Source organism: Vollenhovia emeryi, unplaced genomic scaffold, assembly GCF_000949405.1.
Source record: "Vollenhovia emeryi isolate VEMERY1.0 unplaced genomic scaffold, V.emery_V1.0 DF939128.1, whole genome shotgun sequence".
In the NCBI taxonomy this organism is placed as follows: domain Eukaryota; kingdom Metazoa; phylum Arthropoda; class Insecta; order Hymenoptera; family Formicidae; genus Vollenhovia; species Vollenhovia emeryi.
Genome location: NW_011967238.1, coordinates 1,773,663 through 1,791,283, shown reverse-complemented (window position 1 = coordinate 1,791,283; position 17,621 = coordinate 1,773,663). Strand labels below are relative to the sequence as shown.

The 17,621-nt window shown below is 30.9% G+C and overlaps 3 protein-coding genes across 3 annotated transcripts in view; all 3 read left to right on the top strand.

Moving 5' to 3' along the window:
• Positions 1-14,044, top strand: part of LOC105568606 — an 18,665-nt gene extending 4,621 nt beyond the window's left edge. Inside the window, exons 2-3 of the mRNA XM_012024411.1 lie at positions 13,168-13,530; positions 13,647-14,044. Of these exons, the coding sequence (XP_011879801.1) occupies positions 13,168-13,530; positions 13,647-13,960 (677 nt within the window). The 3' untranslated portion in view covers positions 13,961-14,044. The remainder of the gene's footprint in view (positions 1-13,167; positions 13,531-13,646) is intronic.
• On the top strand, positions 2,986-7,023 carry LOC105568607. Its single transcript, XM_012024413.1, has 3 exons — positions 2,986-3,200; positions 6,097-6,459; positions 6,578-7,023. Exons 1-3 carry the CDS (start codon positions 3,143-3,145, stop codon positions 6,889-6,891), a joined length of 735 nt encoding a protein of 244 aa, XP_011879803.1. The 5' UTR covers positions 2,986-3,142; the 3' UTR covers positions 6,892-7,023.
• Positions 14,045-14,180: 136 nt separating the features above from the next.
• On the top strand, positions 14,181-17,113 carry LOC105568604. Its single transcript, XM_012024410.1, has 3 exons — positions 14,181-15,472; positions 16,238-16,600; positions 16,724-17,113. The coding sequence occupies exons 1-3, from the start codon at positions 15,412-15,414 to the stop codon at positions 17,044-17,046; spliced, it is 747 nt and encodes a 248-aa protein (XP_011879800.1). The 5' UTR covers positions 14,181-15,411; the 3' UTR covers positions 17,047-17,113.
• The last annotated feature ends 508 nt before the right edge of the window (positions 17,114-17,621 follow it).

The window sequence follows — 17,621 nt, the reverse complement described above, 5'->3', positions numbered from 1 at the left end:
AACGCAATATCCAAACTAATCATGCATAGCGTCGTTTTGTAGGTTATGTCAAGACCTTTCAAATTATGTATAGTATTGCCAGATACGAGCTCTGTAGCGCTTTGTACATAGCCGCGAAATTCAAAAGACAAAAAGGCGGAAGGGAGATATTTGACAACCTACTATTTGTATGAAATAAATTTATTCTCAGATAAAAATGTTACGTGTCTGTGTCTCGCTTCGCACGCTCATTGAAATAAATATATTAAATTTATAACACACAATTATGACAAAATTATGAAGGAATATTTAATAAGATTACGATATTGTATATTTTACATTGATATTCTTAACTTTATTTAAAAGCTATTATAGCCTTGACATTTTTGTATTAGAATTTTCGGCTTGAATGTTTTTATTCTAAAAGAGAAAAACATTTTAGCTCCCAAAATAAATTTATCTTATTGAATTTAAATACATTTTTAATGTTACACATGTGACTTAATGTGTGTGTATTAATTCTATTATGGCTGCGTTCGGGGAGACGCTATTTAGCGCTATGAGCGTGCTCTGTCCTTGTTACTTGCAAAAGTTGAACAAGGACAGAGCACGCTCATAGCGCTAAATAGCATCTCCCCGAACGCAGCCCTTATGTACTTAGCCCTCTAAATATAGTATAATGAAAAGTGTATAAACCGAACAAACAAAATTCTATGACATTAAAGATACACTTTGCTCGAAAAGATCTCTGTTCGATTTTACGAATGCAAAATATCTATGAATTTCTGGGTAAATATTTACGATATTTCACCCCCTCCCCCCCCAAATGACTTCTGGTTAACCTTGATGTTGCCCTTGACCTCTAAGGAGGTCAAGTCCATTGATATTTCCCCTTGCTCATTGTTCGTTGAAGATTTATTAAAAAAAGAAGTTTTATAAATGCTATGTATGTAGTTTACAATACTATGTACGTTTAAAAAGGACACACGCACAAGCGCGGGTGGTGGGATGCAAGGGGACCCTCAGCCCCCTACCCGCACCCACCCCGCCGGTAGGGTGGGTGGACCTCACTTGCAGGAACCGTACAACGATGGAAGTATTGTAGTTTCCACTCGAAAGCCGCGGAGAGCGGGAGTCGAACTCACTTCGTACTGTTTCTGTCAATGTAAGAATATGTTCATGAAAATCTGTGTAAACATTGTTTTGCTTACAAACTTAGTTGTTCATACAAAACGAAGTTCATCTCGCATCGCCCCCTGTTTCAAGGCAAAACTACTTTCATCATTATTACAGTTCTGCATGGATTATGTCAACTTTCCACACAATAGTGGAAAACTACGTCACATTTTTGTAACTTCTTTTTTTTAATAACTTTCGAAAGAAAAATGAACGACGGAATATGTCAGTGGGCTTGACCTCCTTAGAGGTCAAGATCAACATCAAGGTCAACCAAAAGTCATTTGGTGGGGGATGACTTATAGTAAATATTGTCTCTTCGCATATATGTATAACATTACGCAATCCTCCTCAACATGTTACGTAATTAGAAATCAATTATATAACAGAAATCTATCTGTTAATTTTTCTGTTTGTTCATCCACAAGTCTTAGTGACAATGCATTTGGAATTTTTCTTATACATTTACAATATTTTAAGTATAAATTATTTAATATAAATCATATAATATAGTTAATTAATATAATGTAATTCGATATCGCTGCTTGTAGATGGTATCGCAGCGCAATCAAAATTATGCTGGTGAATTAATTTTGATGTAAACTTTATTTGCTTCACAACTCTCGAAGGTAGGCTATATTATGCATGAAAATCTCAGCTAAGTTAATTAAATTTTCAGTTATCAACACAATAATACTTCTCTTACATAGTACTTCTTAGCTGTATGATCTTAATAAAAAAAAAGAACAAACAGTAGTTGCAACGTACTTATAAGCGTTCGGTCCAATATTTTTTTCAACTTACTTGTGAACATAAATCTACAGTATTTTATATTGTTCATGTAATTTGCCTTCATATGTATAATTGTAGATCAAACTTCAATATTATTGAAAATTTTCATATATACAGGTGAAACAGTCCGAGAAATAGTATAAGAAATTTTTTCCGAATATTTTTAACGCCATTCTTGTTTGTTACAATGTGATTTGACGCTGAGACAGACAGATACATGTGATAACACATTGAAGATGCACAAAAAATAAGTTAGCACTTCTTGTTCTCTTACGTAAGTTCTACTACACTGTAATTTTAAATTCTTAAGAAAAAGACAAAAAATGTATTCAACGTCATTGCATGATACTTACATTGAATAATATTGATGTTTTTTTTTATTGTCCGTAAGTAATATTAAGTTAAAAAGCAAATTTAAATTTAAATTAAAGCTATTAAAATTATTTTTAAATTATTAAAATTCTTGTTTAACGAAAAAATAGATTGTTAAGCTTCCTCTTGTTTCTATTTTGACATAAACAATGAAATACTTTTGATATAATTAATTTTTTTTATAGAACAGTGCGATGTTTGCCAAATTTAATTATACGAAGGTATAATTTATATTTTTCTACCAAAATAAAATTGTGAATAAAAATTTGTTTTTCATTCTGCAAAACAGATTTTTATTTTTAATCTTTATTTATTGTTAATGAATTTTTTTTATCAAACATACCTTTGTAATTAATTATATTACATTAATTCATATACATGTGCCAGTAAAGGAATATGCGCGCGCGCGAGCGCGCACGCTCATGCCACGCCCACAAAACACACACGCACACGCACACGTGCACGCACATACACACAAATCCTAAAAAATACATGAATCAATTATAAACTTCTTTCATTCCCCTTTACCCTCGACGGTTTATTGATTATACTTAATTAATTCTTTTCTTGCGCTGTTCCCCCACTTGAAACTGTTAGTCTATGTGATCATGCGCAGAATAAAAATACTGTACTGAATTGTAGTGTATAACATTATTTTGCTTCGACGCATGTGTCATAAAAATTGGAATGAGGGGATGTTTTAAAAGGAGGGATTCTGCAATATATAGAAGCTCAATCAGTTTGTGTTACTTTTGGTCTTACATTCGTTAAGATCGTTTTAGAGTGCTTACGTTTGCTACTTTGTAGAAAAATCTTGTAAAACATGTTTATTGCAGTCTTTACTTTTCTGTTTGTGACAGCATACGCTGCAGATGATTTACGTGAGTCAACAAATATAAGCCACATATTGTATATTTTAGTTAGATGTATGTACGTTATATTAATTTTCTATCAAAAGATGCAAGAAATACACCTGTTTTAAGTTTATGTCGCTTTATACTGTGAGCAGCTTTTATCGCGATAATTAGATAGTTTACAATTTGACAAATGTTATAAAATAAATAACTGTACGTAAATAATTCATTAATTAATTGCAACACACATAAATAAAACCAAGCTTGATTGTTTATATTTTTCTGACGTAAATGTTCCGTTATTATACATTTTGCACTTCCGCCTAGAATGCGGAATCTACGTGTAAGTGCGAAAGAACATTTCGAAGGCTTGTAATTCTTTTTATAAGCTGCCGAAATGTATAAGATTAAAAGAGATTAAAATTTATTGTTTGTATGTATAAGATAATGTATAAGATAAAAAGAGATTACATTCTATTTAAATTTACAATATATTGGTGTATGCTATATTTATTTACACTTCATTTATGAATAATGCTAGAACAAAATCAGTTAGGCAATAGAAGTCAATATTAGTTAAACTGTGAAAAATGAATAGAACAATCGGTATCTGTATATGTAAATATATAATATCGATTTTGGGAGTGTGAACTTTGTTTAGCAATGTAACTTTAATTGACTAAAATTTCGAGATTATTATACTAATCTCGAAATTTTATCTCTACTAGACTAGACATAGTATAAAGCGACTAGACTACATATCTCTACTAGAAATTCATATACTGAAAATATTTTTTATATGAAATTATAATTTACTTATTATATCGATAAAAAAGTTTAAAGTCTGTGCTTATAGAGGGTGTTATGTAATACCCGTCTCGCCTCATATTTACAGATAAAGCGGGCTGGACTGAGTTGAAAAGTTCTGTACCATTTTGCAATTTTCGCAATAGTTGACGAGTTATTAAGTATTAAAAATCGTTGTCTTAGCCTGATCTACCGTCCAATTCAAACGCGCGGCGAGATGCGGCCGTCCCGAGATCGGCGTTGCTAGGTGCGCGGGAAGTTTTTTATTACACGTAGCAGTTGCCGTGTGTCATCGCCGATCACGGAACGGCCGCATCTCGTCGCGAGCTCGAACTAAGCGGTAGGCCGGGATAAGACAGCGATTTTTAACAATTAATAAATCATTAACTATTGCGAAAATAGTTAAATAGTAGAGGGCTTTTCAACTCACAATCAGTCTAATCCGCTCTATCGGTAAATAAGAGGTGAGGCGGGTATTACATAATGTTCTGTATAATAGCTATCATATGCAGGATTGATTGTTATTACATTTAATATAACAACTTGTTTCATAATAAGTGAACAAAAAAATTAGTAGAAACTGCGCACAACGCGACTCTGTTTAACTGTTTTATTAATGATCGGAATAATTAAATCCTTGAAATGATGAAATATTCATATACTCAATTATACCTATATCACAAAGTAGGTATATCTGTGATAATGAGACGTGAATCTATGATAATGAGACGTGAATCAGATTTCATAATAATATCTCAGTAATCTTTACGTAATCAAATTGAGATATTTTCTATTATTTTTTGATACATTTTGTTGAGTGAGGCCACGTCTATCTGAGATCTTCTTAAATATTGCAATTATTAATGGTATGAAGCAATAAGTTAAAAATGCTTGTTTTTTCTGCTTCCTTGTTATTATATGAAACATATTTACGAAATTTTTAGTATGTCTACTTAATTTAACGATTCTAGTTAGCTTCATCTATTATAAGTTTTATGTAACTCAATGACAAAATTTTAACAGTTCTATTATTAAAAATGTATAATGCGTATGCAACTTAATAATAACTTTTTAAAGATTAAAATAATTTATTGTAAACAAATGCAAGGAACGTATATTATTTTAAACAATATATGGTAACAAGCCAATGTGGGTCACAAGGCAAAATGTAGGTAGCCCAACTTGCAAATTTTAAATCTTTCTGAAAATCATGAATCTATATACCGTTTTTTTCCACATTAGTACTACGCGCCGATTTCTTTTCCGGATATAACGCAGTTTATCATATACGTGGAAATATTGTCGTCAGCAGATTCACGTATTCGATTCGATGATTATTTTTCAAATGCAATTCGCATTTTTCTGATGCTATATTTAGCATTCAGTCCCCTCCCTCCCCCCATTTTTCCCCGTCCTGTAAATTAATTTTATTGCGAAAAATATTACCCCAACCACGATTCGAACCTGGGACCTCCCTCAATCCGTGACGGGCGTCTTACCTGCTCGACCACTGGGGCTGTGATAATATTTTTCGCAATAAACGGTATACTTTAGAAGGAACGCTAGTTTGCAGGCAAGCGTTTAAAGAACAAGTAACTTTCCAGTGGTCGAGCAGGTAAGACGCCCGTTACGGATTGAGGGAGGTCCCAGGTTCGAATCCTGGTTGGGGTAATATTTTGCGCAATAAAATTAATTTACAGGACGGGGAAAAATGGGGGAAGGGAGGGGATTGAATGCTAAATATAGCATCAGAAAAATGCGAATTGCATTTGAAAAATAATCATCGAATCGAATACGTGAATCTGCTGACGACAATATTTCCACGTATATGATAAACTGCGTTATGTCCGGAAAAGAAATCGGCGCGTAGTACTAATGTGGAAAGAAACGGTATATAGATTCATGATTTTCAGAAAGATTTAAGATTTGCAAGTTGGGCGACCTACATCTTGCCTTGTGACCCACATTGGCTTGTTACCATATATTGTTTAGTTTTAGATAGGGGTCTTACTTGAAAGTTACTTGTTATTATTTTACTTACGAAAATATTTTTTTAATTTAGAAATAATTATTGTATTCCAGCTTATTTTATCTTAGATGATTTATTTCTTTATAGCCTCCTACGTTCATGTGTGTGGTTACAAAGATCCGAACTATGATCAATGCATCCTGGACAATATCAACAATATGAAGGCAATGGTTTGTACAGGGATGCCAGAATTGAACGTTCCTCCGACAGAGCCAATAATTGTTGACAAAATAGTTATTTTCGATACGAATAATCTTAAATTATTTCTCCAAGACACAAAAATATTTGGATATTGCGATTTCATTGTACAATCTTTTAAAGTGAACGTTGACAAGTATCGCCTCAATGTTGATTTCTTACTTAAACATCTTAAACTGGAGACCTTATATGACATTGATATACGTTTGTTGGTGACATTCGCTAATAAGGGATTAGTTCACATTTTTGCAGGTATATAAAATAGTAAATCTTACATTAAACTAAGATTAAAATTTAGAACGGTGTATTTTATTATAGGAAATTGTTCGTATTTCATTGAAATTATCAAACTATGCTGTTTTTTTTACAGATGACGTAGAAGGAAAACTAGACGTAGAATTAAAAAATGTAACCAAGAATGGTAAAACAGAAATATATGCATCGAAGATAAGCACGAATTTCGATATTCTAGATAAAAAATTTACGTACGAGTTCGACGACAATGAGAAGAACTTGATTCCACTACATCAAGCTATTAGAAATATCGTGAGTGAAAACGAGAAGGAAATTCTGGCTAAAATTAAGCCGATAGCAGAAGAGAAGACTTCTCAAGTGCTTATTTCAGTTATTAATAACATAACTTACCATAGATTTGATCAATTGTTTCCCGAGAAAACACCATAAATCACCTAGAACCTTGTGGTTCATTACTGTAGAATGTGATATGCATCATATGATGCATCTGTTCTGACTAAAGAATAATTGAAATATATCATGCATAAATATATCAAATTATTAATAAAATAACATTATTTTAACCATTGACGATATTTTATTTGAGTTGGACAATGAAAAGAAATGTTTAACTTTTATCAATAGATTGCCAGCGCGTAACAGCCTAGACTTGTATGAAATAAGTTTATAGTCGGTTAAAATTCTTATTTGTGTCTATATCACTTCGAACGCTACGCTTATTGGGATAAATATATTAAACTGTAATTTGTGATATATAATAATTATAAAATCACTTAGGAAAATTTAATAAGATTGCGATATTGTATTTTATTATACATTTATGTACATAACTTTTATTGCTTGAAATTAATAATTTCTTACTTAAGTTTTTGTAAAATTATATCTCTGTTATTTATGTATTGTGACTGAAAGAATTAAATTTCATTTAATCTCATTTCGCATCCTTACATATTAAACAAATATATAATATACAATATTTGAAACCACACTTTCTCGAGTACAAATTTTGATTTTAATTTTTCATTTATTACTCGTAAAATTTATTTAATATAATAATAGACATTATTTAAATACTTTTGGAATGTTAGTCGCAAACTCTTAGAACGAATGAAATATTACTGGAGGAAAACGTCAAGAAATTGATGGTAAACAAATATATTTATATAATGTATAATATAATGTATTTTTAAAAACCGGCCTAGCCAGTATAAATTTATACTGAATTCTGCGTAGTTTTAAACTTGTTCCACAAAATAAAAATTGGTTCCCCTTTGACATGCTCTCCCACTTTAAATTTACTGTAGGATCATGCGACCATGTAGGAGCAAATAAAAGACAAGAAAAGGAGTATAATTAATAAAGATGACATTTTCAGTTTCCGCATGTGCATTGATATAAAAGTAAGAATTGAGGGGAAAAGTCTATTGAAAAGTATGTTTTACGAAAAATCATTTAGTAAGAATTTTAGATTTAAGAGATTGTGTCCATTGACATTTATTATCATTGAGTTAAGAAGAATAACACATATCAATGTCAATTTATAATCAAAAGCCAATTTTCATAAAAATGTATCAGGTTTGTCTAAGTAATGTGCTTTTATGGATAGAATAAACAGGTATGTTCAATTATCTTTAGAAAAACTACGAAAAGTCTGTTGAAAAGTATGTTTACGAAAACTCATTTAGTAAGAATTTTAGATTTAAGAAGTAAATAAGAACCGATATGTACATACTATCTGAATCTATAATTCCGGCAGATAATCGAAAATTTATTTATTTTGTACCATATACCTATTGGACATTATTTGTTCCTAAAGGTCAATTCTTTTAAACGAGTTATAATTTCTTGGCCAAATATAAGAACCGGTTATTAAGTCGATGTAGGATTTGCTCGAATCATTACTTTTCGGGTTTTTTTATAGAATTAGTGAAACGGCCGTTAATTATTTTTTTGCGCAACATTACGTTCTGATGACATTCGAAATAAAACGAATAAAACACAGACATGCAATGACATTTTTATTCTATATATGTGTCATTTTATATATGTGTTAGGACTAAGAGGATATTTTAAAATAGAGAGATTCCACAGCATACCTATATAAGATCGAACCCATGTTCATCTTTTTTATACTTGCTGGACATCCATTACAACAACTATCGTTAGTGTGTGGTTTTAAAAGGTGCAAAAGGATTAGTTCATTTTACAAGAAAATTCTTTCGTGTACAAGATGTTTGTTGGACTTTTTGCTGTTTTCGTTGTGATACCATACGTATCACCAACGAAATTACGTAAGTAAATGAAAATATTTGTTACAATTTCATTTGGATAATATACAGAAGAGAGTCCTCTATTATGAGATAGGATTCTAATACGGGATAGCAGGTTTTCAACGTTCAAACTCAATCACAAATCTTTTTTGCAACGATTACACGATCTAACAATCAATTTTCCACTAAACAGAAATTTCACTCCGAGTGCAATAAATTCATGGTGTTACCAATTATTGTTTATTGCGCGCGCACACGTATATATTCAAGTGCTTCTCCCCCTCTCTCTCACTCACTCATGTGTGTTTAAATGAAAATGCTCTTTAATTTATTTGCATTATTTGCATAATTAATGGCATAAATAGACTAAATGCATAGGTAACTTTAATACATTATAAAATCCGTAACTTTGGTACAACATAAGGATATAACTTTGATACATCATAATTCCGCGAAAGAAATCGTACAGACTTCAATTTTTTTTAATTTGTAGGGGAAAGTTCATATTTTACAATGGTTCTTATAGAACTTACGAAAAAAATTCATCGCACCCCGTGAAGCGCGTCAAACTATGAAAAGTTTTGCAGACGCCAAGTTACGATTATTTGAAGTTGAGTGAAATTTTAGTACACATTTTTGTTGCGTTAATTTTGTTGCGCAGTGTAGATTCGCTAAGTTTAATATCTTTTACTTTACGACGACGTTCTAAATATGCCTCTCTAAATCTGAATCAGGGGAAAAGTCACTGATTGAATTAGTAACGTCTTACATCGCTGATGAAACAGTGAAACATGGCCGAACGCGCTGTGCAATCAGCGAGAACGGCGAAGTTCACTGATTCGTCAGTGGTTATATCGTTCTGCATTTATTTAGTGGCCTCTGAGCAAGTTCGTGCGTGAGTTTATAGTTTATCTCCAGAGAATCTTTTATTGGGGTAAGTCATTAATAAGTATACACACATTACTAAGTAAAAATTTTTGCGTTATTGAAAGAAAAAATCGATGTATGGTATGAGAACTGGCATGTGAGCCGACCGTACGCCAGTTCTTATACCATATAGTACATTAGGTTATATTGTAGTTTAGGGTTACGTTCCGAAACATTCTTCTCTGAGGAAAATTTTATTCGATGGCCATTCCGAAACTTTTTAGAGAATTTCTGATTGGTTCGGATCCATCTCTCAAGTAAAATTTTTCTCGGAGAAGAAGGTGACGTAACCTTCTACGTTGCTTTGTGCCAGGACATTGTGTGTACATTCACTAATCAATAAGTAAACTTTTAACTGATTAAATCAGCATATCTTCGCTGATTCATTCAGCATCCGATCAGTTCACTGATTTACCAGTTGAATTTAGCTGATTATCAGTGGCATACTTAGGGCTGATAAATCAGTGAATATAGTCACTGCCAATCAGCGACTATCCACTGATTCAGATTTAGAGAGTGAATATTCCTTATTGTCGAAATTAGTTACGATATGTGACTTTCGTAAAACATCTTTAAATAGACTGTTTATTGCGATAAACATTGCCACATGTCTTGGTGATCGAATGGGTGAGACGCGCGCTTAAATTAGAGTGAGGGAGGTCCAGATTCAAATCCTGGCTGAGGTAAATGTTTCGCACTAAATTTAAAAATTAAAATCCTTTAGACACTAAAGTCAACGGCACACGATACTATTTTTCCTACTGGATTCCTTACGAGAGCCATTCTGATTGGCTCTCGTAAGCAATCCAGTAGGAAAAATAGTATCGTGTGCCATTGGCTTAACATCCCGCCTTGGTTCTTACATCCTTGATTACTTTGTATTATTCTCATAAATATGTCATGTACTTAGAAATTAATTATACATATAAGAGAAATCTATCTGTTAAAACCTTTCTATTTGTTCATCCACAAGTCTTAGGGACAATGCAATTGGAATTTTTCTTATACATTTAATGTATTTTAAGTATAAATTATTTAATATGAATAACATAACATAGTTAATTAACATAATGTAATTCGATATCGATGCTTCTGGATGGGGGATCCTAGCGCAAGGAAAATTATGCTAGTGAATTAATTTTGATGTGAACTTTATTTGCTTTGCATGACTCGAAGGTAGGCTATGTTATGTGTTATGCATGAAAATCTCAGTTAAGTTAATTAAATTTTCAGTTATCAACACAATAATACTTCTCTTACATAGTACTTCTTTGCTGTATGATCTTAATATAAAAAAAGAACAAACAGTAGTTGCAACGTACTTATAATTGTTTAGTCCAATATTATTACTTTTTTAACTTACTCGTGAACATAAATCCACAATATTTTATATTATTCATATAATTTGTCTTCATATATTATACAGGTGAAACCGTCCGACAAATCGTACGAAAAATATTCTCTGAATATTTTGAACGCAAACCTAGTTTGCTACAATGTTATTTGACGATGAGACAGACACTCATACATGTGATGACACGTTGAAGATATAAAAAAATAAGTTAGTAATTCTAGTTCTTTTACGTAAGTCCTACTACACTGTAATTTTAAATTCTTAAGAAAAAGGCAAAAAAATTTACTCAACGTCACTGCATGATACTTACATTGAATAATACTGATGTTTTTTTATTGTCCGTAAGTAACATTAAATTAAAAAGCAAATTTAAATTTTAATTAAAGCTATTAAAATTATTTTTAAATTATTAAAATTCTTCTTTAACAACAAAATAGATTGTTAAGCTTCCTCTTGTTTCTGTTTTGACATTAACAATGAAATACTTTTGATATAATTAATTTTTTTTATAGAACAATGCGATGTTTGCCAAATTTAATTATACGAAGGTATAATTTATGTTTTCCTACCAAAATAAAATTGTGAATAAAAATTTGTCTTTTATTTTGCAAAAGAGAATTTTATATTTAATCTATATTTATCGTTTTTTAATTTGTTTGATCAAACATATACCTTTGACAGCATTCAAGTATGACTGAGGACGAATATAATACATAATTTATAGAGTAAGAAATAATTAATTATATTACATTAATTTATATACATATGCTCGTAAAGGAATATACACACACGCGCACGCACGCACGCACGCACGCACGCACGCACGACCGCACGCACGCATTTTAATACTGTCACTTTGTAATATGAGCAGATCTCATTGCAATAATTAGCTTATAGTTTAATAATTTGGCAAAAGTTAAGTAATAGCTACGTAAATAATTCTCTTCGTAAATTAATTGCAACACACATAAATGGAAACCAGCTACATTGCATTTTTTTTACGCAAATGTTTCGTTATAAAACATTTCGCATCTTCTGCTTAAAATGTGGAACTATAAATTCAAAAGGAAATTTCACATAGTCTTATAATTCTTTTATTAGCCGGGATAAAATTATATAAGAAGAGATAAAAGGTTTAAATACGATTTTAATTTACAATATATTGATGTACTATATGTATATTTCTTTGTACTACATTTATAAATAATGCTAGAATAAAATAAGTTAAGGAATAAAAGTCAATATTAGCTGAATTGTGAAAATAAATAAAACAATCAGTGTCTGTACATATGTAAATATATAATTCAGATTTTGGTAATGCAAACTCTTTTTACCGACGTATAATTGATTAAAATTTCGTTATTACTATAATACTGTTTACTAGAGATTCATATACTGAAAATATTTTCTTAATATAAAATTATAAATTATTTTTTGCATTGACCAAAAAATTTTAAAGGCTATATGCAGGGTTGACTGTTATTACATTCAATAGAGTAACTTGCTTCACAATAAGTGAACAAAAAATTAGCAGAAACTATGCACAAAAATTTTATTTAATTATTATATTTTATTAATGATAGGAAAAATTATTATTAAATCCGTGAAATATTTTAAATACTCATATGCTCGATGATACCTACATAACAAAGTATATCTGATAATGACACTTGAATCAGAATTCATAATGATATCTCAGTAATCTTTGCGTAATCAAATTTAGATATTTCCTATTAATTTTTTGATACATTTTATTAAGTGAGGCCTCATGTACTTTAAATTGATCTTAAATATTTCAATTATTAATGGTATGAAGCAATAAGTTAAAAATGCTTGTTTTTTCTGCTTCCTTGTTATTATATGAAACATATTTACGAAATTTTTAGTATGTTTGCTTCATTTAACGATTCTATTTAACTTCATCTATTATAAGTTTTGTGTAACTAAAAAAAAATTTTGACAGTTATATTATTAAAAATATATAATTCGTATACAACTTAATAATAACTTTTTAAATATTATATAAAATAATTAATTGTAAATAAATGCTAGGAATGTTATTATTTCAATTACGAAAATATTTTTTAAATTTTGAAATAATTATTGTATCCCAGCTTATTTGATCTTACAATTAGATGATTTATTTCTTTATAGCTTCCTACGTTCATGTGTGTGGTCGCAAAGATCCCAACTATAATCAATGCTTCCTGGACAATATCAACATTATGAAGGCCAAGATTTGTACAGGGATGCCAGAATTAAACGTTCCTCCCCAAGAGCCAGTAATTATTGACAAAATGGTTATTTTCGATACAAATAATCTTAAATTATTTCTCCAAGACACAAAAATATTTGGATTTTGCAATTTTGATGTACTATCTTTTAATATAAGCCCTGACAAGTTTCACTTCGATCTTACTTTCTTACTTAAACATTTTAATATGGACACCGTATATGACATTGACATACGTTTATTGGTGTCACTTGCTAATAAGGGAATAGCTCACATTTTTACAGGTATGTAAAATAGTCAATCTTACATTAAAATAAGATAAAACTTAGAACTATTTATTTTATTATAGAAACTTGTTCTCATTTCATTGTAATTAACAGACTATTTTGTTTTTTTACAGATGACGTAAGTGGAAAAATGAGCGTACAGCTTAAAGAAGTAACCAAGAATGGTAAAACTGAAATATATGTATCGAAGGCAAGCACGAATGTCGATATTCTAGATACAAAATTTACGTATGAGTTCGACGACAGTGAAAAGAACTTGGTTCAACTACATCAAGTTATTAGAAATACCGTAAGTGAAAACGAAAGAGAAATTATGAGTATAATTAAGCCGATACTAGAAGCAAGAGTTTCTAAACTGGTCATTGAAATTGGTAACAATGTAACTCGTAATCGATTTTACCAATTGTTTCCCGACGTAGCACCATAAATCACCTAGAACTTTGAGGTTGTTACAGAATGTGATATGCATCCTGTAATGTATCTGTTCTGATTAAAGAATAATTTAAGTATACTTTGTATAAGTCGTAAATTATTAATAAAGTGACATTATTTTAAACATTGGCGATATGTTTTAGTTAAGTGGCATAACGAAAACAAACGATTAACTGTTATAGATAGATTATTAGCGCGGAACAGCATAGATTTGTATAAAATAAATTTATTCTCAGATAAAATTGTTATGTGTTTGTGTACCGCTTCGCACTCTTATTGGAATAAATATATTAAATTTATAACATTCTATGGACGCAGAATTCAGAGTAGACAAAGCGAGACAAAAAAGGTATAAGCCAATCGCAGTACATGTCTAATAATACACGAGTTCTTTTTAATTTATAATGCGGCACGCTTCTCTGCTTGAGATGAGAACATCTTGTGTGTGAAGAAGGTTGGGGGAGGAGGGTAAAACTAAGGCGGGTACCACACCCCGCGTAGAACAGACGGTGCTGTCGACCAGCTACTACAAAAGAAATGACATCCATGAAGTGTGAAAAGAACGCGAGATGCGAATATTCCAATAGTTTGTCTATCAGACAGCACGAAAATAAGCTACTAAACTCTATATCAGCTTTGGTTCCAATTTCTAATATTTTAGGTATATTATTGCTTTTAAGAGATTGTGTCCATTGACACTTATTATCATTGAGTTAAGAAGAATAACACATATCAATGTCAATTTAACCAAAAGTAAATTTTCAAAAAAATGTATCAGGTCTGTCTAAGTAATATGCTTTTATGGATAGAATAAACAGGTATGTTCAATTATCTTTAGAAAAACTACGAAAAGTCTGTTGAAAAGTATGTTTACGAAAACTCATTTAGTAAGAATTTTAGGTTTAAGAAGTAAATAAGAACCGATATGTACATACTGTCTGAATCTATAATTCCGGCAGATAATCGAAAATTTATTTATTTTGTACCATATACCTATTGGACATTACTTGTTCCTAAAGGTCAATTCTTTTAAACGAGTTATAATTTCTTGGCCAAATATAAGAACCGGTTATTAAGTCGATATAAAATCAGCTTAAATAACTATGTTTCGGTTCTTTTTACATTTTTAACAATTCATTAGCGAAACGAATATTAATTCCTCTCTTGCGCAACATTACGTTTTAATGACAGTCGAAATAAAACGAATAAAACACAGACATACACAACAACATTTTTACTCTATATATGTGTCATTTTATATATGTGTTAGGACTAAGAGGATATTTTAAAATAGAGAGATTCCACAGCATACCTATATAAGATCGAACCCATGTTCATCTTTTTTATACTTGCTGGACATCCATTACAACAACTATCGTTAGTGTGTGGTTTTAAAAGGTGCAAAAGGATTAGTTCATTTTACAAGAAAATTCTTTCGTGTACAAGATGTTTGTTGGACTTTTTGCTCTTTTCTTTGTGATACCATACATATCAGCAACGAAATTACGTAAGTAAATGAAAATATTTGTTACAATTTTATTTACATAATATATAGAAGGAAGTCCTTTATTATGAGATAGGTTTCTAACACAGGAAAGCAGGTTTTCAACGTCCCAACTCAATTACAAATCTTTTTTTGCAACGATTACACGATCTAACAATCAGTTTTCCACTAAACAAAGATTTCACTCCGAGGGCGATAAATTCATGGTGAAACCAACAGATTATGCCTATTAATTTTGCGGAATCTCCGCTATCTCATATTAGCAGCTTATCCCATAATAGGGGACTTTCCTCTACGTAAGATTCCTGTTGTCCATTAAAAGTCTGTCAGGAGCCAAATACTGGAAACACAATTAAGAAATGCAAATTAATATCATTTCTCGATTTAGATCACTTTAATTTACATTGATGGATATTGTGATAATTTCGATGAATTGCAAGTTAACTGGATTGACCATATGACAGAAATTTTAATACGAGAACGTTTGGCATTATAAACTGTATATAAATAGCGACAATATAAGGCATTGGAAAAATAGGTAAATAATCTTTTATTCTAATTTTTATATATTTAATTAAAGTGACGATAGCAATTATATTAAATTTTATAACAATGTCATATGGAAACTTTATTCGTCTTTTTAAATTTAAACGCCTAACACTTTCTGTCTTAACTGAAAATAATATCTCACAGATTTGGCTCTTGTTGCGAAATTTCATTTAAAAGTTCTTAAGATCAATATAAAACAATAATTTTATTGTTTTATAGCGTCCTACATTCGTCCGTGTGGGCGTAAAGAGCCGAACTACGAACAATGCATTCTGGAAAATGTTAAAAACATAAAGGATAAGATCTGCACTGGGATACCGGAATTAAATGTTTCCCCGATAGAACCATTACTTATAGAGAAACTTGTTATTTACGACACTCCCAATATTAAGATGTTTCTTGAAGATGGAAAAATTCGTGGATTTTGTGATTTTGTTATAAATTCTGTTCACGCAGATCCTGACAAGCTTCATTTTGAGTTTAATATCTTAATCAAACATTTTGAGATGGAGGCGACATATGACTGTGACATACGATTACTGACGCATCTTGCCCACAAGGGTACAGTTAATATCACTTCAGGTATGTAAAATTGATATTGTGTTGAAATAAAAGAATGGTTTTATGTATAAAACTTATCTTAACATAAAAGGTTTAGAATCCAATTTTACATTATTGAAATTTCCATATTGTGTCTCGTTCCAGATAACACAGAAGTGAAGCAAAGCATGGACTTCAAGGAAATAATCAGGAATGGGAAAAAACGGATTTATGCGTCGAAAATGAGCTTCAATTTGAACCTCGAGACAGTTGATTATAAATTTGACGAGAGTCAAAAGGAACTCGCACAATTCTATCAAATAGTTAAAGATGTCGTAAACCAAGATAAAGAAAATATTATAAAGAAATTGAAGCCGACAGTAGAAGAGATATTTGCCAAAGAAATAATCGCAGTTATGAATGAGATGCTTCGTAATCATTTTGAAGCTTTATTTCCCGATAGAACAAAGATCATTGTAGAACACTGATGCCCATTCTTGAAGCATTACCACGTATCTCTCACGATAAAATAAAAACTAATTTAATTAATTTAAATAGTTGTTGTATTTTTTGGAACCGAAATCTCTAGCTATTTCATAGAATTGAAATAGTTAGAGATATCATAAACCATGATAAAGAAAAATATTTTGGGAACCGACGATATAAATTGGTGGCGAGTGTGGCGTAGAGAAATATGCGTTGCTAAGTAAACAAATGAACGAAAAGATCAGAGTTCAAATTTACCGTTGGTTTTTTTTCGCAATCTCCCGAAGGAAAATGATAACTACCGAGAGTATCTCGCCACACATATTATTTTAGATGCGTAGTCTTCCAGATGGGAGGTTTCTTTCGGCAAGGTTAGCAGCCTACTGAAAATTAAGTAAAACCAAATGCTCAAAGTACCAGAACGAGAATTAGATAAAACCGGCTTTAAGCCTAATACACTAGAAGGAGAAGAAGAAGGTATAAATTGTATTTACGATGCAAAATGAAAGCAGATGAATGTCATTTGAAAAGTCCACATTTTTTTTATGTTGTACGAAATGGACTTTTATTATTTCTT

Bases quoted from the DNA above. Each gene is read 5' to 3' on its own strand.
- LOC105568604 (XM_012024410.1), top strand. From the start codon at position 15,412: ATGTTTGTTGGACTTTTTGCTCTTTTCTTTGTGATACCATACATATCA. The intron at 15,473-16,237 runs GTAAGTAAATGA...ATTGTTTTATAG, and splicing joins CATATCAGCAACGAAATTAC to CGTCCTACATTCGTCCGTGT. The intron at 16,601-16,723 runs GTATGTAAAATT...GTCTCGTTCCAG, and splicing joins TACAGTTAATATCACTTCAG to ATAACACAGAAGTGAAGCAA.
- LOC105568607 (XM_012024413.1), top strand. From the start codon at position 3,143: ATGTTTATTGCAGTCTTTACTTTTCTGTTTGTGACAGCATACGCTGCA. The intron at 3,201-6,096 runs GTGAGTCAACAA...ATTTCTTTATAG, and splicing joins ATACGCTGCAGATGATTTAC to CCTCCTACGTTCATGTGTGT. The intron at 6,460-6,577 runs GTATATAAAATA...TTTTTTTTACAG, and splicing joins ATTAGTTCACATTTTTGCAG to ATGACGTAGAAGGAAAACTA.